The sequence below is a fragment of the Nymphaea colorata genome, chromosome 10, assembly GCF_008831285.2.
Source record: "Nymphaea colorata isolate Beijing-Zhang1983 chromosome 10, ASM883128v2, whole genome shotgun sequence".
Taxonomy (NCBI): domain Eukaryota; kingdom Viridiplantae; phylum Streptophyta; class Magnoliopsida; order Nymphaeales; family Nymphaeaceae; genus Nymphaea; species Nymphaea colorata.
The window spans coordinates 22,459,647-22,485,013 of NC_045147.1; the positions used below are offsets into that span (position 1 = coordinate 22,459,647).

The 25,367-nt window shown below is 36.7% G+C and overlaps 1 protein-coding gene across 2 annotated transcripts in view; it reads left to right on the top strand.

Annotated features, from left to right (window-relative positions):
- The window catches only part of LOC116263195 (probable histidine kinase 2), a 61,225-nt gene extending 36,127 nt beyond the window's left edge, over positions 1 to 25,098 (top strand). The window contains exons 1-26 of one of the 2 annotated variants that reach the window (XM_031642829.2): positions 3,129 to 3,234; positions 3,364 to 3,506; positions 6,171 to 6,251; positions 7,543 to 7,642; positions 7,794 to 7,878; positions 8,013 to 8,062; positions 8,164 to 8,229; positions 9,801 to 9,880; positions 11,964 to 12,023; positions 14,950 to 15,049; positions 15,154 to 15,231; positions 16,594 to 16,661; positions 16,754 to 16,822; positions 16,928 to 17,005; positions 17,087 to 17,182; positions 17,493 to 17,563; positions 17,934 to 18,011; positions 18,130 to 18,217; positions 18,338 to 18,436; positions 20,764 to 20,972; positions 21,070 to 21,184; positions 22,566 to 22,697; positions 22,814 to 22,921; positions 23,124 to 23,236; positions 23,331 to 23,429; positions 23,930 to 25,098. In XM_031642829.2, coding sequence (XP_031498689.1) covers positions 3,462 to 3,506; positions 6,171 to 6,251; positions 7,543 to 7,642; positions 7,794 to 7,878; positions 8,013 to 8,062; positions 8,164 to 8,229; positions 9,801 to 9,880; positions 11,964 to 12,023; positions 14,950 to 15,049; positions 15,154 to 15,231; positions 16,594 to 16,661; positions 16,754 to 16,822; positions 16,928 to 17,005; positions 17,087 to 17,182; positions 17,493 to 17,563; positions 17,934 to 18,011; positions 18,130 to 18,217; positions 18,338 to 18,436; positions 20,764 to 20,972; positions 21,070 to 21,184; positions 22,566 to 22,697; positions 22,814 to 22,921; positions 23,124 to 23,236; positions 23,331 to 23,429; positions 23,930 to 24,437 — 2,676 coding nt within the window. In that variant the 5' untranslated portion in view covers positions 3,129 to 3,234; positions 3,364 to 3,461 and the 3' untranslated portion in view covers positions 24,438 to 25,098. Of the gene's footprint in view, positions 1 to 3,128; positions 3,235 to 3,363; positions 3,507 to 6,170; positions 6,252 to 7,542; positions 7,643 to 7,793; positions 7,879 to 8,012; positions 8,063 to 8,163; positions 8,230 to 9,800; positions 9,881 to 11,963; positions 12,024 to 14,949; positions 15,050 to 15,153; positions 15,232 to 16,593; positions 16,662 to 16,753; positions 16,823 to 16,927; positions 17,006 to 17,086; positions 17,183 to 17,492; positions 17,564 to 17,933; positions 18,012 to 18,129; positions 18,218 to 18,337; positions 18,437 to 20,763; positions 20,973 to 21,069; positions 21,185 to 22,565; positions 22,698 to 22,813; positions 22,922 to 23,123; positions 23,237 to 23,330; positions 23,430 to 23,929 lie in introns of those variants that run through there. The other variant, XM_050080321.1, reaches the window with a different exon arrangement.
- Positions 25,099 to 25,367: the final 269 nt, after the last annotated feature.

Consider the following 25,367-nt stretch of genomic DNA (forward strand, 5'->3'; position numbering starts at 1 on the left):
CAACTTGCCAATCGTTCAACATATTACACACGATCGGGCGACCACGAAAAGGAAAGAACGCATATGTCTCCCAACGAGTACAAATTCCAATGAATTTGAAAGGAAAACCTTGAGATTTTGGATGCGGGTCAATCGAAAGCAAGATAGACAAAAAGAAAACAATGAAAAGGAAAACGGAAGAAATGATGGTCGTGGATAGTCGAAACCTAGTTGAGAAGAGGGTCTGGGCGATTCAAATTTGACACCTTACGCATCGTCCGACGAAATTTGGAGGGAAGCCACTGTTCGAAGCCCTGATTATTGGCGGGAAAGCAGGAGATCGATTGCTTCCGATAGAAGTATAGGAAGCCCGACGTCGTAACCGCTCTCTCTCTTCACTTTTCCCATAATAAAATAAATGAAAAACTTTCACACATGGCCCATATTTTAGGTATCAATTTAGAAACACGCTCGCAAGATTCAATTTTTTTCAAAAATCTCACGATTTTGTTCCATTGCAAATAACTGCTTAACTTCGACAAATATAACATCCATCCACAACGTTTCAGGATGGAAAACATTGACATATTTTTAAAAACAATTTTGTCATCCCTACAAAGGACTGTGTCCAATAACTTTTTTTTTTTAAATACGCCTTTTTTTCAGCTAATGTACACTTGCGAACCATCTCTCTTCTTTTTTTTGGTCGTTTATCCATTTTTTCGTACGGCTATTTTGTATATTTTATTTTTCTATTTTACTTTTGCTGTTTCTTATTGTCTTTACGATACTTATTGTCCACAAATTTTGTATCTATGTATATATAAAAAAAAGATAGAGATAGATATAACAAATAGATATCAAAAGAAAGACAGACAAACAAAACATATAGTTGATATGTTATATTTGATGAATATTACATTGTCTACTTATTTGAAGGAAATCATGTGGCAGATATTAAGTTTTAAAAAATTGGATATGGGGGAAGAAATCTCACTTAGAGAAACTCATTAGTTACCTTCGTTGATAAATTTTTCAACTCTTAAAATTACAACCTTTTTTTTTCTTTTTTTAACTTGATGTCAACAGTGGATTTACTGAAAATCAACAGCCTATATTATTTCCTTCAAATCCGGCATATGAAGATCGCATAGTACCTTTGTTATATGTATATACATATATATTATAGTTATATTTGTATCTGTCAACTTAGGCCAGCAACAAAAATCATATTTCAACCCAAATATAAATATTGTAGTACATGTATGTGTATTAATTCAATATAGAACATTATTTAGTTGAAGCGAGGTTCGTGAAACATTTATTTTTCTGGTGACAGCTTTTGGATGACCAACTAGCATGTAATTTTGTAATTACATAAAAAAAATATTTAAACTCGACTATTCGTCTACGTTTTTTATTAAATCATTCCTCACACCATGGTTATGATGTGGAAAAACCCGTTAAATAAACATTTTAAAGGGTACATATCGCAGCGCGCAATTGCATGTGCGTGTGTACGTAAACTTATACAACCTGTTAAGTCTTTTTAGGAAATAATTTGTAATATGAATATGGATTGACTTCTTCGTCACAAGTCACAACAATTGTAACTCAATTAGTTGTAAGGTATTTTTTATTTTTTTTAAAGGGACTTATGTTCAAATTATGGAATCGTCATTCTTACGTTTCAATGCCTTCTTCATTGGGGGAGCCACAGGTTGACCGCACTAACTTCACAAAATTATTTTAATACACAAGCCAATGTTTTGATACATTTGGTTGTTATATATACATATATATACATAAATACATGTTTGAGCAAACATTTAGTGGATTAATATGAAATTGGTTTTGCTTCGTTGAATGATTACTATATAATTGTGTGTGCAACATAGTTTGGTTTATGTGGCTGTTTTGATTGCAAAAAATAGATGCGTGACACTCTGGTTGAATCTATACGCTTTCTTTCGTATCAAAGTCCTATATAGTTAATAAGACATATGGTTTTATTTTGTTCATTGTCCTTTAGCTCTCGTATTGCACATGTAAAGAAACGATGTAATACTCGTCACGATCGGAATATGATGGGGACTTTCATTCTCATGCAAGACAATGAAGTACTCATCCTGCTCATAATATTTGGTACAATGATAATAGCATATAATCGTTATATCGTTGATTTAATGCGATTAAATAACTTGTTAACATAAAACAGGTATTTAGTATGGGCAATTATGTTCATAAACCTATTGTTACAACATTGGACAAGGCATTACCAATCCAAACATTTGTGGCCTTCTCATACTTTTTTTTTTTTTCATGAAAAATAAAACGAGAAAGAAAGAGGACCTTCTAGCTAGAAAGCATTTGGTTGTGAAGAAGCCTGATTTTTATGTCAATCAGTTGTCGGCATTTTATTTTAAGAACTTGAATTGACAACGGGGGTCTGCGAGTCTATTCACAAACACAGTTTGGAAAAAAAAGAAAAGGGTTGAGAAAGAATCTGATTCCAAACTTACTATTTTCAAAACATATATTCGAACGTCTAATGCAGCACATTTATAAGTACTATTATTAAAATAACCATATCATTGCTTCTATTTAATATAATCATCTACATAAAAATGTTGACTCCCGATAAACTTTATCTCTCTTGCGCAACCAATTTGATGTTTTTCGAGACAAAGCCGGATATCCCCAGGTGCGCCACGTGTCATCTCTCTTTCTCTTTCTCTCTCTACTATATATATATATATATATATACTGAACGGTTATTGTTCCGTATCGAGTCATCATTGGAGAAATGATAGACGGGGAGAAATGATAGACGGGTCCATTTTATTCCGGTTTTAGACCCGACCCGGTATCACCCAAATAGTGATGTCCATTCCACAATGTTTCTCGTCGAGGTCTTTTGGTCTTTGGGCTTGTCTGGGTATTCAAGAAGAAGGTGGGGGCGGTCGACGATGTAAATTCTCAGCCGTCCGATTTAAGCGATCAACGGATGCAATTCGGGGAACGGATCCACAATGCGGTCCCCATGCCCGAGATAATAAAATGAAAAAGAAAATCGGTAGCGGGAACTGGGAGCGTATTTAGCTTTAAAATGCGAGGGTTGGATGGAAATTCTCTCTCTCCATATAACCGGAGTTTCCCGTTCTTTCCGCGTGTGGAGTAAAACGAAAGTGGGCGTGAGAGGAGAGAGAAAGAAAGGGAGAGGGAGCGAGGGTTTTCTTGCGTTGTTAATGGCGGGTAGATTGCGTTGTTGATCACTCCCTCTTTCTCGTCTCTTTCCTCAACCCTCACTCTCACTATCCTTTACGCTCAGTACCTTACCATTTCTGGGCCTCAATTCGTCGCTCCGTCTGTTGCTTTCTGTAGATACCTTTTTCCCTCGCTACCTGGTTGCGTATTGAATCCACTCTCTCGTGTTGTCGTTGTGTCATTCTGCGAAACTGGTTGCACCGGCAAGAAAGAAGATGGGCGCGCAAGGAAAGGCTCCTCCAATGGCGGAATCTATGCAGGTATGTCTTGTTCAGTGTTCCAAGGCGGTGCATGCTTGCCCTAGAATTGTGTGTTGCCCTAATTGGGTATTCTCGTGGAGTGTTAGATTGGTGTTTCTTGTCTGGCTCGTGAATTTGTATTTTCTTCGCGTAACCTGTTTGTTGCGCTCTGGTTCGTGATCATTGGAAGTGTTTTGTCGTTTTTCCTCACGTTTTGCCTCTGAGTTTTGGTCCGATGTTTTGTGAAATCAAGTATTCTGCCGCATAGCATTTTTTGATTAAGTGGGTTCTGTGTTAATTTCGGTATTCCACTCTTCCCTTGTTGTTGTTTTACTTGTGCTATTTTTTGCTGCTCACCCATGAGTGAAGACGGTTGCGGTGCTATTTTATTGGCGGGACCATCCGTCGTTAAGTCGGGGGATTTGGTGTAAACAAAAGCTGATCAGTCATTTCGATTATTTTTTATTGGGATGTTTAGTGTATCCGTACATTTTATTGGGAACTGTTAAGTCTTTCCGTTTCTTGTTATTGATTTCGCCCTTAGCACGTTTCACGGTTGTATGTCATGTCAAAGTTGGTGTTGTAACTGCTAGGTCAGCCCAATTATCTCTTTTGAACTTTAAGCACGGCTGCACTGGCTAGTTTCTGGGACCATTGTCGGATCGAGCAGTGCATAAGTGAACTTGCTTTTCTAGAGTGGCATGTTTCAACTTTCAATTATTTTTTCACATTCCTTGTTGGCAGCGTCTATGGTCGTCAGCTGTTTGGAAAGATTTCCATCAACTGTTCCCTCGGAATTTATATGGACGGTTTTTGGATGTTTTCTCTGTTCAATTTGGTGACCGAGTCACTGCCCTACTTGAGGTCACATCGCTGTTCATTGTTTTGAATACCTTTTGGAGGGAGGCTTTAATTTTTTTTTTTTTTTAAAGTGCATGTGATCGCTGATAGACCCTCTACAGTATCATTTAGGTGTAATGTGCTATTGATCGGTTAAACTTAATTGCTACAAGAACAACATAGCAATAAGGATCAAAATGGAATGTTGTAGAACTGGGAAGCACTAATGATCGGAAGAAGCTGCAGAATATGGTTATATGGGTTCAGTGTTCAAGATTACATTCCTTGGTGACTGGCAAAGAAATTGTCTACTGAAGCTGCCCTTTTCTGTTAAGTCACAAAATATTTAATGCAAGCCATTTTTCGTGCATCAAGTTGCCTGGACTGGAGTATTATTTTGTTTATTCTTTCATTCACTGATGATTTTTTGGACGGCTAAACTAAGTATCATAAGTTTTATAGAAGCATGGCGTTGCGTGGAGTATTATTTTGTTTATTTTTTCATTCACTGATGATTCTTTTGGAGAGCTAAACTAAGTATCATGAGTTTTATATAAACACGGCATTGCCGTGACTGCAGTTTGTTGAGTTGATAATGAATGTGGGCGATGGAAACATTTGAATGGACACAGCAGTTGCTAGTTGGTATCATTCTAATATAAAACGAAGTATTTCTAAATCAATGATTATTTCAATGGATTTCCGTATACTTGCATGTTATCTTGTGAAGCATAACTTAGAGTTCACTGTACAGTGTACAAAATTGAGTAAGATACTTTGGAAGAATAGGTAGCTTGATGGGATTTGGGTCGTTGATTGAGTTGCCTACAGATATTTCAATTAGAAATTATGTGAAGCAACATTTTCTATTGGTCTGTAGAAATTGATGATGAAAATGATATATGAGAATCCATATCAGTTCGTTTTTTCTTCCTGTGAAAAGGGCTGAGTATGTGAAAATGTTGACAAAAAGCAGAAAGGAGTTTGACCTTTAAGGTGGCTCTAGCAGAATGAATGGACTGACATGGTGGGTCTAAGATTGCCTTCATGCCATAGCACACTTTGAAGTTTTTTAAAATGATTGTGTAACTCAGTTTCATGAGAACCGGGTCTTAGTCACAACCTTGTTTTAAGCAAACCTGATTTGACATCCAAGCCGAGGCTCCAGCTTGCCATTATGTTGTCTGAACATGCTCTTGATATCCTTTTTGTTTCCAAAATCATATCCAGCAATATCGATGGAGATTATTTATGTTCCATGCAATGATAAATATGGCTCTCAAATTGGTTGCAAGCAAATGGTTTGCTGGAAAATAAGCTTTTGTTTGCTCCACACCTCTCTAATTCTGGAGTAGGAGGACGGTCCTCTAGTGTTCATGCTTTATGCTGCAAATCTGCTCCTTTCTTTGTTTATTACTCATTTTAGATCTTGCTCATCTTCTATATTTGGTTAAAAATATTTCCACGAGTTCTGTTTGTAATAGCCTATTGTTTCCCCATCCCTCTTTTGTTGGTCCTTCTAGATGATTGTTATGTGTCATTATGCTTTTTCTTTCTTACAATTTGTTGACTTTCGGTAGCAACTGCTTATGGTTAAGGGGTCTTTTCTGGAACATTTCTTGCTGTCACTAGTTGATTTTCTAAAGTCAAATATTCTTTTTCTAAAAGAGGCCTTCGTGTTTTTTCCGTCTCTCCCTTTTCTTGTTTGGCTCTGTGGTTAATAGTTTTCTTGATTTTCTTCTTGATCTGAAGCAATCCTCCCTCATTTACATTCTTTTTCTGATTTAAACTACAAGTGTGATTTTTGATGGCAGAATTTAGCTGACTAAGAATCTACTTTCTTAGCGTGTCAAGGTTTATCGGCTTAATGAAGAAGGAAAGTGGGATGATCGTGGCACTGGACATGTTAGTGTTGATTATCTGGAGGTTTGTGCACTATTCCATTGACAGGCTCGTCATGTTTAGTTTTACTTTTTTCTCTTCTGGTTTATAAGCATGCCTTCCTTTTAGAGATTGCATTTTCCTGTTGAAGTAGAACTTGCTGAATTGTTGTGGGAAGAAGACGTGCTTTTTAGTTGCCTTTACTGAGATACAGTGAGTATGTTAAATATCCAAATGCAGGCTGTTGGCAAAAGATAGGTGGCATTCAATAGTATTCTTACACATATCATATTCTATCTGATAAATAATCTCAAGTGGATAGTCACAAAAAACGTGTTTTTTTTGAAAAAAACGCAAAAAAATGCGATAAATTAACTGGCCATTTAAAACTAAAAAAAACACATTTTTTTGAAAAAAATGTTAAAAACGTCGCCTCTTTTTTCAGTTTTTCTCCAGTTTTTTTTTTCAGTTTTTTTAATGTTAAACAGTTTTTGTTTCATTTTCTAATTTTTATTTGTTGCAAATCTACTTATCTTTTGATGTTTGTGTTATTAGTTTCCCACTTATTTTATTTTTTTCTCATTTTTAGTTTTTAATTTTTTTTAAAAATTTATCATATTTTTCTCATAAAACCTCGCCATTTAAAACTCCGAGACATTATTTGTGACTATTCTCAGCTACTGAAGCTGTACATGTGAACTTTGAGTTGAGTTTCTCTTGCATGGTATGTGCGAGTCAATGGGGTGAATCATAAGCTGTGCATGAGAACTTTGAGTTGAGTTTCTCTTGGTTGGTATGTGTGAGTATCAATGCGGTGAATCATAAGCTGTGCATGCGAACTTTGAGTTGATTTTCTTTCGGTTGGTATGTGCGAGTCAATGGGATGAATCATCATTTAAAACCATTGATGACTATTAAGTGTATGATTCTTGGATTTCTTTTCCCTTTTCACTTTTCTTAACATATTGAATCAGTTGTGCTAAATGTGGTTATGGGAACTTTTTAAGGGTTGTAATTGCGGTAAATGGTAATGGAGTTCAATTCTGGCAGAAAATGTTTGTGGCCTTTTAATTATTTACTATACCAAGTTGCCAACGGTTATTATTTTTCTAATTCCTTAATGCTGAAGGGAAACTGTTGGTATTATACAGTATCATATGGACCATGTACCATGTTCAAATATCAAAATTTCTTGTTCATTGGCTGTTCTATGTTCTGGACACCTTCTGGTTATAGAAGAGGATTAGGGATTAGCGAATTAGCATATGTTGCTTTGAAGGTTCAGAACAAACTGCTAATTTCTAGCACTATTGTGTGGTCATATGTCATTCTTCAGAGGTCAGAAGAGCTTGGACTCTTTGTCGTTGACGAGGATGATAATGAAACTTTACTTGTACATCGAATTTTGTCGGATGAAATTTACCGAAGACAAGAAGGTAATTTATTTTGCTCATTCTATACACACAAACATGCACACACACACACACAGACACATATCTTCTGCAATTGACAATTGTAACTCAGCTATAAGAACATTATAAAAATAATTTTACATCCTTGTTATGTTTTTTTTTTAATGTTCTCCAGATACAATTATCTCTTGGAGGGACCCAGAATTATTGACAGAATTGGCTCTTAGCTTTCAAGAGAGTATGGGCTGTTCTTATATATGGTAGCGTGCTCTCTATTATCTGTTCTTTTTCGTTCAAGTCACAGAATGAATGGGTCATTCTTGATATTTATTTTTTTCCACCATAATATGTCAGTTTGTTAACTGGTGTTCTTGTGATTTTTATTTCTCCACAGGGACCAAATATGTAGTGTTCAGAGGAATATGCAGTTTAGCACCCTCAGCAGTAAGTCTTGCTTTGGAATTGTATGATAAGTTTATGTTCTTCCTGATCCTATGCTTTCAAACTCTTATTTGCTCATACCTCTTGTATGTTTTTACTTGTAGACCTGGAAGTGGGGACATGCCCAACTAAGGATAATTTGGAGAACTCTAGTGGATCCCATATTAATGGTAATCCCTTATTTATTAAAGTATAAGCATGTGCTGCATGGTCAAGTATTGGTCTCCATGTTAGGTATTTTCTTGCCAATTGGAGGGGCCTTAGTAGATTCCTGTCTATCTGTTGCTTAGGCTGCACTGCTTGAGTTTGCTTCAGCCATTACTGAAGGTTTGGATAAAGCAGGCTAGCCTGTTGGTTACTGGTCAGTTGTTACAGTCAATTGGTGAGGTTCAGTGACCACATCTACGGCTGGTTTGAGTTTGGAACCGTTGGCTGGCTAGGACTGCTTTAGTCCTTTTGATGGGCTGAACAACTACCTCAGTCATTTCTTGGTCTCTTTTAAAAAAGAGATATGGTAGATGTGATTGTTGGTTTTCGTTTGCAGTCTACAGTGTACTGTGTACTATTTGCAAATAATCTCTTTGATTAGTTGATTAACAGGCTAGCCATATGTAACTTACGTTGTTTTTATCTAAGAGGCTCAAGTAGTAGTACAATAAACAAACTTGAACTGTTTTTGTGAAACAACAGCATTCCTCTGGATCTGAGGCTATGCTTATGTTTTGTAGGTGCAGAAGACTGGATTTCCTTGAGCTTAACTTGAGCTTGGCAAGTCAAGCGAGAGTCTGTTCTTGTTGAAGCTCAACCAAGCTAATAAGTTTGATTAAGTGCATAATGTGTATTTACGGGTTACTACTGAACAATGTTAGGCTGATAATATTGTTGTAGTGGATGACCCTTCTTCCACAAGGTTGGCATACCACAGATTATGAATGCCATAAAAAATGAAATTTCTTGTTATGTTGAGCAGCTTGAGCTTAAATGAGCTCAATCTTTGAACCTGGGTACAAGAGGTAGCTCCGAGCTTGAACAGCTTCAGCTCGATATCCTGCTTTTGTTTGTTCTGTTATATGGGATTAATCTCTAATCCTTTTTTAGAAAAATATTGAAAAATTATGATTAGAGTTATAACTTGTATTGAAGACACATTGACTGATTAAATATGAGAAAACCATCTGTAAGGAATGAAAAGTGTCTATTCTCTTAACCACTGGTGTGATAGAGAAACAATAATGCAATTTTTTGTGGGCCAGAGACATACATGTGTGTGTGTGTATATATTTATATATATATATAATACTAATGTTAATATTTTTGTATATTTGTTCTATTTCCTGTTGTTTTACAAGAATGTCTAAATCTCAAATATGAGTTAGCTGAACTTTACATTCTTCGCTATAGGACATGTAAGGATAGGGTATATGTAGGCTATGATACAGCAGCAGTAGCATATCTTGATCACTGTTGACTGGTCACTTTTGATCGTAGTTTTGGACATTATTTGATTATCAGATAAATCGCTGACCATGCCATGAAGTGGAGCTTGATTAAGCTAGTTGTTTATGATTGTAAACTAAGCTCATTTTCCATCCTCGTGCGGATGCATGAGCTTTAACACATAGTCACTCCTTTTTCTGATAACCGCTTCTGTTTGTCATTTTTACTGACATAAGGGCAGAGGTATGGATGTGCTTGGGTATAGTGGTGGAAGTGTTACAATATTTTTGTTTTTCTTCTTCAGATGAGGCATTCCACAACCTTGGTAGTGAATTGCGAGAGCTGCCACCAATTGAGCTGTCCAATCTCCCTTCACTTTTAAAGGTTTGTCTCTCTTTATCTAATCGTTGTGCTTTGGTTTGCAGATTCTGTGGCATGAGTGGGCACACTTGTATTCCAATCTCATAGTTATCTCGGTTTGCGGAACGCTTGTTAGAGTTGGTGCTTGAAACTTTTTTGTTTTGTTTATTACCTTGTGTAGCACCGTAGCTGGTGGTAGCGGTCATTATAAGTCACTTTCACTGCAGCTTTTTAAGAGCTTTCATATTAGTCACTTAAATGTGTAAATGCAGGCCTATATGTGTATTTGACCATTTGGTTCTGGTTGATGTTAGCTGTGTGACCTTTTCTTTAGTGGATTAACTAGATGCCCTACTAATTGTTTTGAAACACTTATGTTTGCGGAAGACAAGAATGGAGGTGGGAAAGAGAGTTGGCAAATTGAAGCTTGCTTGTTCATTCAGTTCTAATTCGATTAAACTAAGGGGATGTGTTTCTCTTGTCTAGCTGTAGCTTATTTTGGAGATATATCCACCTTACACATCCACATGCATGTGTGCGTGTATGTGCTGGGGTGGGGGTTAATATATACATATGCTAGTATGTAATACATAAGTATACACATACATATGAAGCAGTGTATCATGTGTGGATTGTTCTGTTTATCCAGTGAAAAATGACAAATATTGCCAGATTCTCAAAATCATGCCATGAAAATGCTGGTAAAATGCTAGTGATAAGACAAGCTGCACTATTTCATAATTTATTTCTCTCTTATTTCATTAAGATACTGAGTTTTTTCCCATTATATTCCTGAATCAACTATCATGTCCAATGTTATCCGTATCGTACGATACGGACGCGTACGTATCGTATAGTTCTTTAAGACCTATACGATACGCCTCGATACACGATACGACCGTGTATCATAGGCGTATCGCCCGTATCGTGCGATACAGAGAAATTTTTAAAAAAGGGGCCCCGACGTCCCCTTTTTTGCGTCTTCTTGCATATACGCTCTTCTTTCTCTCTCTTTTCTTGTTTGTAAACACTTCAAGAGACGTGGGAGGGAGAGATTTTCCTCATTTGCATCAAGTTTTGCCCGTGAGAAAATGTTTCTTTCTCGTAGAGGGCACGGTGGGAAGCTTGGAGAAAGAGAGTTTTTTTGGTTTTTTGGTGACATTCCATTTGCAACAGAGGGGATAGAAGAAGCACTTAATGAAGAAAATGAAGAATGAAGATGATGATGCAGATGACGATTGACGAGGCTTTTTGTTGAATCATGAAAGATAATAACTATGTCTATATGTTTTGACTTCTGAACTTATGAATTGTGATGTAATCAAATACTCTTCGGCTGCTTAATATGTTATTTTGATTTTTGAATGTCTGATTTCTTATTTTGGAATGTGTTGTTCATATTCATACTTCATTCTTTCATAGTTCATACTTCATATACGTGAATGATGAATGTTCCTTTAAATACATTTTTCTTGATTTTTTCTGATTTTTGCTTGTTTTTTCGGTTTTTTAAGATTTTTTGTATTTTTTTGTAATTTTTTAAATATTTTTTACAAATTTAAAAATTAATTTTATGATACGTTACGATACGGTGTATCGGTCGGCCCGACCGATACGCGATACACGCCGGTGATAACATTGTCAATGACTCTATTGACAGTAAAAAAAATTACCTCTCTATTTTATGCATAGCTTGGCCTTGGTTAACCCAACTCGAGAACAGATATAGCTTGAGTCTTGCTTGATGAGACTTAGGTGGCTGGACCTTCTAATAAGTGCACCGAGCTAGTGGTAGTTCATGACTTTGACTGCCCTGTGGCGATGTCATATGCTCATCCTCAAACCACTCATTTGTTCCTATTTACTTTAGCATTGCTGGAATCTCTTTGTGTAACTCTTGTCCTTTCCTGAGAATGGTTGGAACACTATGCAATGGCAGCCTATACAACTAGAAACTATTAACACTTCAAAGAAAAGTTTGACCTTGTATGCTCAATTGTTGCAGCTACGATCCTTTTTGACTGTTGATGCAATGCATTTCTTTTCCCACTATACTTCATTTATTCCTTTCTGAAACCTGAACAGTGTGGAGTCTCTTTGTTTGCAGATAATTGTGGAAGGCTGTGCAGCAGATCAGATTCATGTTACAGAGCTCATACTACAAGATGTGAGTTTTTGACAAACTTTATAAAGCTTAATAAATATGGATAATGCATATATGACCTATTCTATGTTTGAGACTGTTCTTGCTTATGTATTGTGGGGGCATGTCATAACTTTTCCTCCATTATATGTGAGCATAATGATCTTGACTTCATTTGTCTTACAGCTTTGGATTTAAATGTACTCGCAATTTATGCATCCCTTGCCCTGGAATTATTGCAAGTTAGTTCCATGCGATATGTCATCGGTTCCATTTTCTAGAAAGATCAAAATGGTTGTGGCATTGGTGGAAAAACACACAACTTGTTTTGTTTTCTCGTGAATGTGAAAGGTTGAATTCATGTTATTTTGAGTGCTTGCTGGAGAAGGTCGGTGAAGTGCAGGAATGCTGTATGACCGAACTTAAACCCTCGGAGAGAGAGTCTTTCGCGGGTATGCTTATGAAGTGATTCAGGTCAGAGCAAAGTTACCAATGCGCTGTTAGGAGCTTCATCTAGTCAGTTTCTATTGGGTTGATCTCTCAAACAACTTTATCCCTTAAAAATGGTTTGCTACTTATAATTCATAAGATGGAGGTGACATGAAATGCCACTGGATCTGTTAAGAATTTGTTCATTTCAAATTGGTTACAAAAGTTGATTGCTGCATGTGAATGCACGTTGTTGCCCTTTGAGGAAGTGTCAAAACAGTTACTGGTCCACTGTGCCTGGTGTTAAGGCACAAACACACAGATCTTGTTATCAGCATCACAATGGATTTTAGGCAATGATGTAACCATTGTTTTGTAGACGTTCGCTCTATAGGCAGCCCGGTGTTTGCTACAATTTGAAGATTGATGCATCAAGTTATGAAAAAAGTTTTGTCAGTTGACTTTACTGTTCCTCTGGAGCTCTATATTTGCCCTTTCTCTATTTTTACCTCATTTGCCTCCTCTTTCCTCTTCCCTGGGCACCACTAATGAATCATCATTACCATTCCATGGACACCTTCTCCCACCACCACTCCACTCCTCTCCTGTCGATTGCTGTTGCAATGGCTTCCACCCTTCTGTAGTCAGTTAGTCACTACAATCCAACACATTGGTATTCTCTTTTTACTTCAATGGCTGCTTGTGTCTACCACATCATCTCTTCTATCTGATTGATTGCCCCTTTCATGTTGATGACCAGTTTGTTTGTATCTTCTACCCACCCCTTTCACGTACATGATCACCTTCTTTCTTCTCTTGTATCCATCCTTATCTTCACCACTGACCATCTTTGATCTATAGCTGGCACATGTTACCATCACCATCCCTCTCTCTGATGTCATCTCCGTTTTCCTTCATCTAGCATCTTACACCATTGTGGTTGCCTCCTGCAACCATCATTCTTTCTTTTCCTCCCAATCTAGGGAAGCAGATGCTTTGGAACTGGGCAAAGTTTTTTTGTCTTTTCTGACTGCGCCTGACCCAATTTTGGCCAGACCCTAGTATTCTCAGTTGATCTGGATTTGGACCATTGCATTCTTAGCGCACCTTCACCATCTTCACAGCAATCACTTCCTTGCCATTCCGGCCATGATTATGAGTTCCCTTTCGTGGTCAGTCCCTTCATCACTTTTGCTTCTTCCCTCCACTGCCTATCACCATCACCTCTTTCTGTGGTTGCCACTTCTCATTGCTTACTCTCTCAATCATACACTGACTTTTGGACGTCAGAATTGTGCATTAATTCTTTTGCAATAAGTATACATGCAGGCAGTCAAACAAGACCTGCACATATCACACATTTTGTTTGAGAGATTGGGTACACATGGCTGTTAAATTTATGTAATCCATTATTGCCTGATGGTATCAGTAAAATACTAGTTCGTTTTCTCCAAGTCTGCTTCTGTTCTTTATTTCTGATACACATCTCACCTATGTTGTTAAGGCCTCGCCTAGGCGTGGACTAAGCGTGAGTCCTCACCCGTCGCCTAAGTTCACCATTTAGGCAATGGGATATGTATTGGCACTTAGGCTGGTGCGTAGGCTTGCCTAGGCTGGCCTAGCCGCCAACACACCTAGTCCATGAGAAAGTGAATTTTCAATTAAAGTTTCTTAATTGAATATATATTGTTATGTACTTTATTTTGTATTGATTACATATTTTTATGTATTTTTGTGTTGATTATGCTGTTATATGTAACTATGTATATACTGTTGGTCACTTAGTCTATTATATAATATTGTGATACAGTTATATGTGTTGCTAATTTGTTATACCTGTTATAAACTTTGTATATACTATTATGTTAAATTGTATTGTAATAGAATTTGTTATCCCTTTTATATGTATTGTAATACATGTTATATGTATATACTGTTATGTACAGTCTGTTCTACCTGTTATATAGTATTGCATCAACCTATTATCTGTATACATGGTTAGCCTCTTATATAATATGCAGTATGGTGATACCTGTTATATGTATACGTTAGTATGGTTATGTATTTATACGTATTACTATTGTGTGCCTATGTGTATACTATTATGTACCGTTAGTCTTTTTTATTATATTATGTTTTTTTTTTAAGTGCAGATGAATTAAAGCCTTCTTGCGGATTTACATTCCTTCTTCTAGAGATTAGATTTAGTTTTTTCTTGTTTCTTGTATTAGTTTACTTTTAATGAGGAATGTTAAACTTCTTCTTTTGATTTTGCATACTCAGTGAAGTCAACAATTAATTTTTGATTGTCTAAGTTGATTATGCTTGTTACATTACTACTCTCCACATTTCAAATTCTAGTAATAATTAATTAAAATAACTTGACATATTAACATAACTAAAAAAATTTAAAAAAATGTTCGTCTTTTTGCCTAGGTTCGCCGCCCAGGCAGCGCCTAGGCGTCTTTACAATATAGCATCTGACCCCCTTTTTCTTTTTCCTCTGGTGGCGTTTATGCAGAAAGAGTTCTGGTGGAAGCTGGTGGACCTATTTAGAATGTGTGAAGATCTTGACAACATTGAAGAACTTCATTTGATATTCAAATTGGTCAAGGGGATAAGTTAGTGGTTGCACCTCTTGTTGATTTTGACTTGTTTGTTTAGAAAGAAAGGCTCTTGGCTTTGTCAAAATTAGCAACTAATATCACTTATTTTTTTGCTACAGTTTTGCTTAACTGCCTTCCAATCTTTGAAAGAATGTTCAGCGATGAATTTATTATGGATATCATTGGTGCTCTTGAATGTAGGTTCTTTAATTTTATTTAATTTTATTTTTTTTGGAATGTTTTATCTTGCATTTTTGCTTTATGACATGAAGCACAGCTGTCGACATTGGCAGCTTGAAAAATTGAGCATTTTCCTTAATGTTCCTATTTTGTTTGTTTGGATCAGCAAAATCACTGTGATATACTCTTTTGGCCTCTGAACATGTACCCATCTTAAGTTGCTATATTTTGTAGTATGACTGCTTCCAAATTCTCTTAAATCCTAGTGCAGCAGTGGTGCTTAGTCGTTATCATGAGTGTGATGATGGAGTAAGCCTTCATGTCCTTGTGGGGTGGAATATGATTTTTGTGAAGGATACTTGAAATTTTTTAGTGTGTCATATATAATGGTTTGCTTGTGTTTACTAATCTAGGTTGGTAGTGTACTAGTGTTCCGTTACTTGCTGGAGGTAGGATGCCTTGTTCATGAGGTAAAATATTATCTCGATTAATTGTTGTATCAGGTAAAAGTGGAAAAAGGTATCCTTTCACTTGGGTCAGAGAGTCGAATAAGGTTAGAGAGCTTGATCCTATCACTGGTTAATCTTGAAGATTTTGAAATTGCTACAGATTTCCATCATATTTTCAAAGTTTGTGATCATATCACTGAAAAAAGGTGAAACACAAAAACAGAATTTTGGAAGTATCACTGAAATGAAATTTCACAATGTTTATTGCAATTTTTATGATTTTTTTTATCAAAAAACTATTTTTTGTTGTACTTTGAAAATTTCTGTGTTTTTTAAGCATTTTAATAGCTATTTTGAATTTTTGTAGTTCTTCGTAAGAAAAGATTAGTAGAATTATATATATATATATATATGTATATATATATATATATATTATTTATTTGAGTTCCCGAAATTTTTCCCGAGAGAAAAGAAACTTTTCTGGTTAATATACAAGAAGTGCCTAATCTGTGATAACTGGGGAACGACATTTGTGCGATGATCTGAAGTTTCTGAACCAACCTTGATGCCCAAAGCTCACCTTTTTTGCAGCACGTATATAGTTAACATGAACTGCACCTGGAAGCAGTGAAGAATGATCAACTTTAGTACTAACTACCAACTAATATGGAAACATTCTAGATGTTTTTACTTTTTAGTTCTATTGCATTGTCCTTTTTTGTTTTATCCTTTCTTCTCTGATACTACCATCACCTATTTGGTCGTTTCTCATGGCATTACTGGCCACACCTATCGTCTATTATTGCTGCTTCACTTGCGTGGTTGAACTGTTGTTGAATGTTTTACTGTCTTCTGGAGTTCTTTTGTAAATAAATAAATGTATTTAATCACTTGTAAGGGGAATTTTTCTAAATGGTATTTTATATACAGATGATCCTGAGGCTTCTAAGCGACAACGACATCGTGTTTTTCTGAAGGAGCATGTGGTATTTAAGGAGGTAGTTAGCATGTCTATTCACTTTCCTCTTGTTTTTTTTAAAAATTTTGTTAATAACTTTAATGCTAATTTTCTTCCTCTGATCCTGAATAGGCTATCCCTATAGAATCTTCTACAGTATTATCCAAGATCCATCAAACTTATAGAATTGGTTACATCAAGGTATTAGCTAAGTTCTTGTTCAGTGAATGCCTATTTATTTATTTTTACTTTTTCTCTCTTTTTTTTAAAACTTTGGTAACTCCAAATTGTTTATCTGAATTTCAGGATGTTATTTTACCAAGGGCGTTGGATGAGGCAGTGGTCGCTAATCTCAACTCGATCATTCATTCGAATAATACTATGGTGATTTCTTGTTATATTGGGTTGATAATTTCCAAAATAGTTTCATAACATTCATTGTTTAACACATTCTTCATTCTCCAGGTTGTTTCTTTGTTGAAAGATGATAGCAAATTTATACATGAACTTTTTTCAAGATTGGCATCTCCAGCTATTGCTGCAGATTCAAGAAAAAACTTGGTAGGTGTTCCTTTGCATCGCTCTTGCAATAGTTTATTTGTTTCTATATGGTCTTCCCTTTCCTTCCACAATGCTCATTTATGGAGAGATATAGTGCTGCAGTCAAAAATTAAACTTTTCTGGGAACTTCTTTAAAAAACCACATTTCCCTCTTTTGGCCTCATAATTTGGTAGCATCCAATATTTCATGGATCTTAAGTTGTCTTCTTTTCAACTCTTATCTAAGGTTATTTTTGTGGATTTCTGTTGTTTTCAGCCATATATTTGTATGATGGTGCATGCTTCTTCTTCTGATTAGATATCCTTTCAGGTATCATTCTTGTATGAATTCTGTAGCTTAGGGAAAAGCTTGCAGCTGGTTCAACAGGCGAGACTATTTAGGTGAGGACTGAGGACTAATGGTGTTTGCTGCCTCTACTTTTATTGATTAAACAAAATATTTTATGGAGCCAATATGATTGTTTCCTTAGTACTTAGTAATTATCACGGTTTTTGGGGCATTCTTTTCCTTGTCTGTCATGCTGCATATGTTTTTTTCTTTCTGTATGAATATGTTAATTCATATACCATGCCTTCTACATCTTTTCTGGAATCTAGTTCAGGAACTGCCAGTTTGTGGAATTTTGTTACACATGCTGTTGGCAGTTGGGGGTTTTAGATTAAGAAGAACAGACCTACTTTTCCTTTCAATAACAATGTCTTAGCTTCTGTTGGACATATTTCATGAAATGTGGAATCTGATTACTTGCAGGGATCTTGTAAATGAAGGTGTATTTGACATCATTGCTGACATTTTACAAAGTCATGATAAGGCACTTGTTTTGACTGGGTAATCTCCACATTTCACATCCTCGCTATTATGATGGTTCATCTTTTTTTTGGTCATTGTTTTAATTATGTTATGAGTGTCACTAAACTATGTAATTGGAATATCTAATTATTTTCAGGACAGACATCCTTCTCATATTTCTGAATCATGATCCAAATCTTCTGAGGACATATGTTGCACAACAGGAAATGTTTCTTGGACTTCTGGTATATGCACTTTTCTTATTTCTTTGCTGAAAGTGACAGAGTACACATAGCCATGTTTTGATGTTTCTTTTTTACTACCCATTTTAATACTGCTACATTGGACTGGGGATTATTGCACAGGTCAGAGGTATGACAACAGATTTTGGAGAGGACATGCACTGCCAGTTTCTTGAGATATTTCGCATTTTGTTGGATTCCTATACTTTGGCTCCACCACAGGTGGAATTCTCATGCCTCATCTTTTCTATATGTTGGACAGGGTCCTGTTGCAGAAAAGGTTTCATGTTATTTTTGGTGTATTTGAATTTGTTTTTCTGTGTCTCTAGATACTTTGACTATTATTAGGCATTAAAATATGTTAACAAATATTTGTGATTATTGCAAGTAAAGGTATGTGCTTGATGTAGTTTCCAAGTGGAATCTGATAGATAATCGGGACTTTGTGAAAGGTCTTGTGGTTCATGATGTTTCGTTATTTGCACTTATTTTCAACACCCATAGCTTTTCAGTAGTTTTGGAGTTTGATGCTTCATTTTCTGTATCTCGGGTTTGTGCTCATACAAAGTATGTCAAAAGTCATTGATAATTGTGCTGAATTTTGGATGAGCTGTTTGATGTGGATGTGCCATGTCCTCTATAGGGGGGATATATTTATTTTCTGTGGTGTGTAGTATTTCTTTGCTGTTGCAATTTTTGCTTTTTTGGTGTCACTTTCTCACAGTTCATTTTCTTTTTACCTTTAGGGTGTGATGCCACTGTCAGTTCAGCGATATTTTGTATTCATAATGCATGCAGCAAATTGATCACCACCCCACTGCATGGGCAGAATAGTTTGATATTCCACCTTTTTTTTAAAAAAATTCTTTTATATCTCCGAGCATGCTTGGAAAAATTGATACTGGAAAAGTATGTATTTGGGAAAATGCTACATATATATGTTCTCTAACGATAGTAATTGCAGCAAGAGTTCAGTGTAGGATCAGTGTAGGATAGGGAGTAATAATATAATAACACCATTCATTTTTTCCCCCTTTTCCTCGGTCCATTAGAGGAATGCTGTTTTAGGCAATATCGATGGGGCTATCTCACAGTTACATGAGAAGGAAGTTGTCATTGTTATTATTATTGTTGTTGCTGTCATTGTTTGTTATGGATGTGCATTTTTTGGAGCGGTAAATTAGACGAGAAGTTGAGGTACTTCTGAATATTTGATGATTCATTTGGGTTGTATGTTGGTCTTGCTTGGATTCCAACTGAGGCTTAAGATTACCGAAGTGAATCTAAGAGAGCCTGGGTGCTGGGTGGTAACTTGATGTATTGTATCGTTGAAGGTTTCTGGTATTATTGAGACAATTAGGTTGATAAATTCATTGGACTGGATTAATTGCATACATTTTGAGTTGGATTCAAGTGGGAAGGCAGCCACCCCATACTTCATTTAATTCTAATGACAGGAACTGATAGGTGTAAAAATCTTCAATTAATTTGATATGGCATCATGAAATGGGAGGAGCACTATGATGATGGAGAGAGAGATGCAAACGAGATATAATGATGAAGACTGCTATCATTGTCTTTATTTCCTTGATTGAAATTAAAAGGAAAGAATGTTGATACTGATGAGACTGAAAAATAAAATGACATCAGCACCAGAAGCAGCCTTTAATGTCTTTTCCTTTTGCCAGTTGGTTGAACACAAGTTTTGACAACATGTTCTGACAAACATGTTAGCTATATCTTGTGTCGACAATGCTTTCCCTATAGGTGGTGAGAGGCAACTTGAATTCCTTGTTCAACATGATTCCACATGGTTGGATATGTAGCTGTTGGACATGTTGAGATACTTACTGTGAAGGTGATCAAAAGCCTAGATAATTAAAGAGTATTTTTTGTCAACCTGAACTATGTTATTGAGCCGCTGTGGCAGCAGAACCATTTATCTGGTTCATGAGGGCAGGTTCATGAGGGAGAAAGGTCTACTATTTAAATGGTCACATATGGTATTTTGGTGTGTACTGAAATAGTCAGCCATCAAAATCTCTCAGTATTGTGTAGGCGCCATATTGTGCTGATTGCATGGCCAAGCTTAGGCTTCTCTTTCCTTGATAACCAACTTGTTCCATTCTGAAATAAAGGATTATATTTGCTTCTTTTTTCCGGTCTTTGTAATATAGATGTAAATGTGTAGTTACAAGTTCTTTGGTATGTCATTTATGCCATAAAGCACATCTCTACTCACATGAAAGGTCATTGCTGAATTAGCATTGATGATTTTCCCTCCTTTTGCCAACACGTTTTGATTAAATTAGAGTGGAGGGGTTGCTTGGGCTATGTGTTGTGAAACTGTTTCTTGAATATTCTCATGATGGGAGCCTTTGGAGTTTGGAGTCATCGATTACTTTGTTATTTGACATTTTATATCACAGTCAGCTGAAGTAGTTGGTCCCTTCTAATTCATGTAGGCACAAATGCTGACTTGATACAGATGCTATTGCCATGTATTTATTTTTTATAAATTTACTAATATTTTTCCCCTCTATTTTCAGCAAAAGGTTGCAATTTTGGATTTATTTTATGAAAGGCACATGGACCATTTAATACACGTCGTAGTTTCATCTTGTCCTCAAAAAGGGGCAGCTCATAGCGTTGGCACCTCAGCTGGTTTTGATGCTCAGGTTGTAGTCCGGCCTGAGATTCTATTGAACATCTGTGAACTACTATGCTTTTGTGTGCATCACCATCCGTATAGGATAAAGTATGAATACTCCTTCACACTTAATGTTGTTCACTTATTCTTTTAACTTCTGTTCATCTAGTCCAAATTTGAGCTCTAATTTGCTTCTGCTTTATAGATGCAATTTTCTTCACAATAATGCTATAGAGAAGGTTATGTCACTGATTCGAAGAAGGGAGAAATACTTGGTTGTTGCTGCTGTTCGTTTTTTGCGTGCTGTTATGTCCCATAATGTAAGTGGTTGGACTCGGCTAAACCATTGTTAAATGTATGCAAAGGATGAGAAACTCTACATATCACACAGTTTGGATCGTGTGAGCCACACGGCTATGTATTTATATTGAAATAGACTGCTTTATGTGGTTATTTTATCCTTGACGTTACTTTATTTTTTTAATTTTTATTAATAATGCATGGTTGTAGCACAAATTATGAAGGATAATTAGTCTACAATAATTGGATTAGGAAATAATCCAAATCCATACTCTTCACTCACACAGATATACAAGTAATTGATGGTTTCACCTAGTACATTCCATCAACTGTTTCCTGGTGGTTGGTGTATTTGGTTCGCTAAACTTGATATACACATCTCCACACACAAAGACATATATGAGACTCAAACATGCGATTGTTTAGAATATTTTTCTCTATATTCTTCCAATTTTATCAGATGTCTCAAAGACTTTATCACAATATTTCAATTAGCAAATTGCATTTTGCAGTTCCAAAGTTCAACACAAGCCAAAACTTCAGAAAAAAATGCTTTGCAAAAAAGCATCGTCTTGCAAAGAAGTTGCTATAAAACACATCTAGATGAGAGCTATGAGCATTGCAGTCATTTAATGAAACTAATTGGATGGCCAACAAGCTGCCATATTTAAAGAAACAACCTTTGAAGTCAAGGTACTAGCTGTTGTCTACCTTTTTGAAAGTTACTTTACATATGACAGCTTGGAAATTGCTTGTATTTTTCAGATCTTCTGATGCACATATTTTAGTACTACACACACACACACACACACACACACACACACACATATATATATATATATATATATAGTATGGAGGGAGAAAGAGAGAGGAATCAATCATCAAAGATCATGCAGAATGCACATAGTTTTTCTAGGAATTTTTGTGGTAGAAATTTCTTTGGAAATAATGTGTTTTCTCTCATTTTGTGGTTCTTATGTTCCACGTGTTCCGAAGAATAAACTTTAATCTATTTGAGTAGTGCAAAATAATTAGTGTAACATGACACTTGAATGTTATATATATATATATATATATATATATATAGTATGGAGGGAGAAAAAGGCAGGAATCAATCATCAAAGATCATGCAGAATGCGCATAGTTTTTCTAGGAATTTTTGTGGTAGAAATTTCTTTGGAAATAATGTGTTTTCTCTCATTTTGTGGTTCTTATGTTCCACGTGTTCCGAAGAATAAACTTTAATCTATTTGAGTAGTGCAAAATAATTAGTGTAACATGACACTTGAATGTTAGAGCAATCAAAAGTTCAAATTCTGAAGTTTTAAAGTGTTCAGGTGACTTTTTCTCTTTCGTTTTGAATGGTGAGTAAAATGATGCTGATGTTCATGATATTTATAGGATGACACCCTCCTTCGTCATATAGTTAAAAATGGGATTTTGAGACCGGTAGTGGATGTCTTTGCTGCAAATGGCAGCCGCTATAATCTCCTCAACTCTGCCGTCATAGAGCTTTTCGATCATATCCGTAAGGTGTCTGTCTTTTTATTCTTCTTTTCCTTCTCTGGTGGTGCAGAACTTCTCACAGCAATCTCCCTACCTCCCTCCCTCCCTCTCTCCTCCCCCACAACCCTGTTTATCTTATGCAGGCAAGCCTCAAACCTTTGATCACCTACACGGTTGAGTGCCTCTGGGACCAGTTGGATAAATTTGAGTACATAGAAACGTTTAGATCGCTGAAACTCAAGTATGAGCAGGTAAGCATATTCTTTCTTATGAAGTTTAAAGGTTGTAGATACTGCAAATGGTGCAATCAACCGGATGAAGGTGTAGAATGAAAGATGCTGCAGAAAATAGATAGTGATTGAGTAGCTACTGTTGGCTATTGGTGCTTCTTTGTGACGTAGTGCTTTGTTCCTCATGTCATGGGTCATTTTTCTCTTTCCTTGCATTGGCTAGTCGCTGGAAAACTATCAAACGAAAGGTCCTAAAGGTAATCCTGTGGACCCAAGAAAGAGGATGGATGAGCGTGCTCTCGAAAAAGAAGAGGAAGATTATTTCAATGAGGACAGGTACATAAAATGTTTCTTTTCTAGCTCTCAAGGCGAGGCGACTAGGTTTCCTGTAGTTTTATTATGTTCATGAACTTTTTTTTGGTTTTTGCAGTGATGAAGAAGATTCTGCTGCAGCCCATGTCTCCAGTGCACGAAGCCAACCAACTCCTATCTTCGCAAATGGAATGAGTACGAGCTATTCATCTTCCAGGTAGTTTTCACTCTCTCATGGCCTGTGCATGTCCATTTGTGTGTGTGTGTGTGTGAGAGAGAGAGAGAGAGAGAGGGAGATGTCCCATTCATTTCATTCTAGCATTTCTAATTGCATATGTGGGAAAAAGGAGTCGGAAGAATTGAGCTAAAGACCCCGAATCGCCTTGATAATCGTTTTCTTATAATGAGGTGCCTGGATCTCTTCTGGGTGTGTGTTGGATAGTATCCCAATTTAAGCTTGGAAGCAGTTAAAGGGGAATTGAGAAATCCTTTTTACTACATTAGGAGAGTTTTCATTACCTCATTCTCTTTCCACAACTGTACGGTACCTATGCCTCTTTAGCAAGGATGCGAGTTACACATGGTGACAAGGGCCTGTGTCGTGACACTTATTGGTGTGTGTGTGTGTGTGTGTGTGTGTGTATATATATATATAGATAAAGAGGGTGAGAGAGGTCACTCGCTATACTAGTCTAATTCTGCATGATAATGTTACAGGGCAGGGTCGATTGGGCTGGTTGACTATGAAGATGATGATGAAGAAGATGATGATGTACCGCCTCGTCGTGGCGATAAGCCTGAGGTTTCCACCATTTGTGATGGTGCAGCTGACTCTCCAACGAAGCGGAAACTAAGTGTTAGAATAAACTCCAAGGACGAGGAGTTGGATTCTACAAAAAAGAAGAGACTAGATAGAAGCTCAGATAATCACACAGTCAACGACCCTTCAGCTTGTCAGTTGTGTAACCCTGTGGAGTCTCCTGGAAGACAGTCGGTTTCTGCTGATTCTCATGAACCTGCTGTTAAAAGTGCACTTTCAGAGGAATCTCCTGGTGAGACAGCAGGCACAGTTCCGAGAGGTTGTAGCAATTGCATGTCTTCTACTAGTTCTACCAGACAAACTAATGGAGAGGATTCTTCTGTATCTCCCATCAGCAACTCAGCATCCGAGTTGGCTGTGAATGGAGCTAAAGTTACAAGCTCTGAACCCTTCCCAGTCCGGTGACACTTCTTGCCTTCGAGCATGTGTGACATCAAATTGACTTCTACTGGGGCGCGGCTGCTTCCAATTTTTTAGGCAAAGAAAAGAGCAGATGTCTGCATTGGACGCCAGTGAGAAATGAACGTTGCAACCGTTCTTCAGGGTGCTGACACAATTGTAGCATCTAATTTATGGTAGTCCGCTATAGAGGGAGGTGCAGCACCTGCAATTATATCGAGCGCTTCTAGGCACAACCTGGCTATTTGGGCATCCCGTCTTTGTAAGTGTTGCTTGTTCATCATGTCGTCTGATGAAACATTCGTTGCCCCTGCTTGTTCTCGCGCCTTCTTATAAACTTTAATCTTCTCTTTGCTTTTTGCTCTTGTTCTTTTGGTTCATTTTTTTTTTCCTTGTTAATGGGTTCTTATCTGAGTTGGGTGCCAGCATATGGCATTTTTATCCCCCTTCTTTTTTTTTTTTTTTTCCCCCATTCCAATTTTCAATGTTAAAATAGTATCTGGTCCTTGGGGTTTAAATTAGCGGTAGCAGGAATAACGTTATGTGCTGCAATCTTGTGGCCGTGTAATGATTTGTAGACCTTGTACATTATTCTGGTGAAAAAGTGGGAAAATCTCAACTTTATTCCGGTGAAAAAGTCAAGAAAATCTCCGTTTGACCATCTTAACTGTTCTCTTGTTCCGTCAGTTTCTGCTCATTTGAGTAGCCGGCATAAAAATGAAACTGAAGTTTTATTTGATGCCTTTGTCTGGTTGCATTGAAACAATGACCAATGAATGGGAATAGGAAAAGGAAAGACGCTAAGCATGGATCGAGTTTCTGGTCATGATCACTAATGGGGGGACTTGCGCCATTATTTGCACTACACGCTGTCTCACAAGTATCACTAATGGGGGGACTTGCGCCATTATTTGCACTACGCTGTCTCACAAGTTC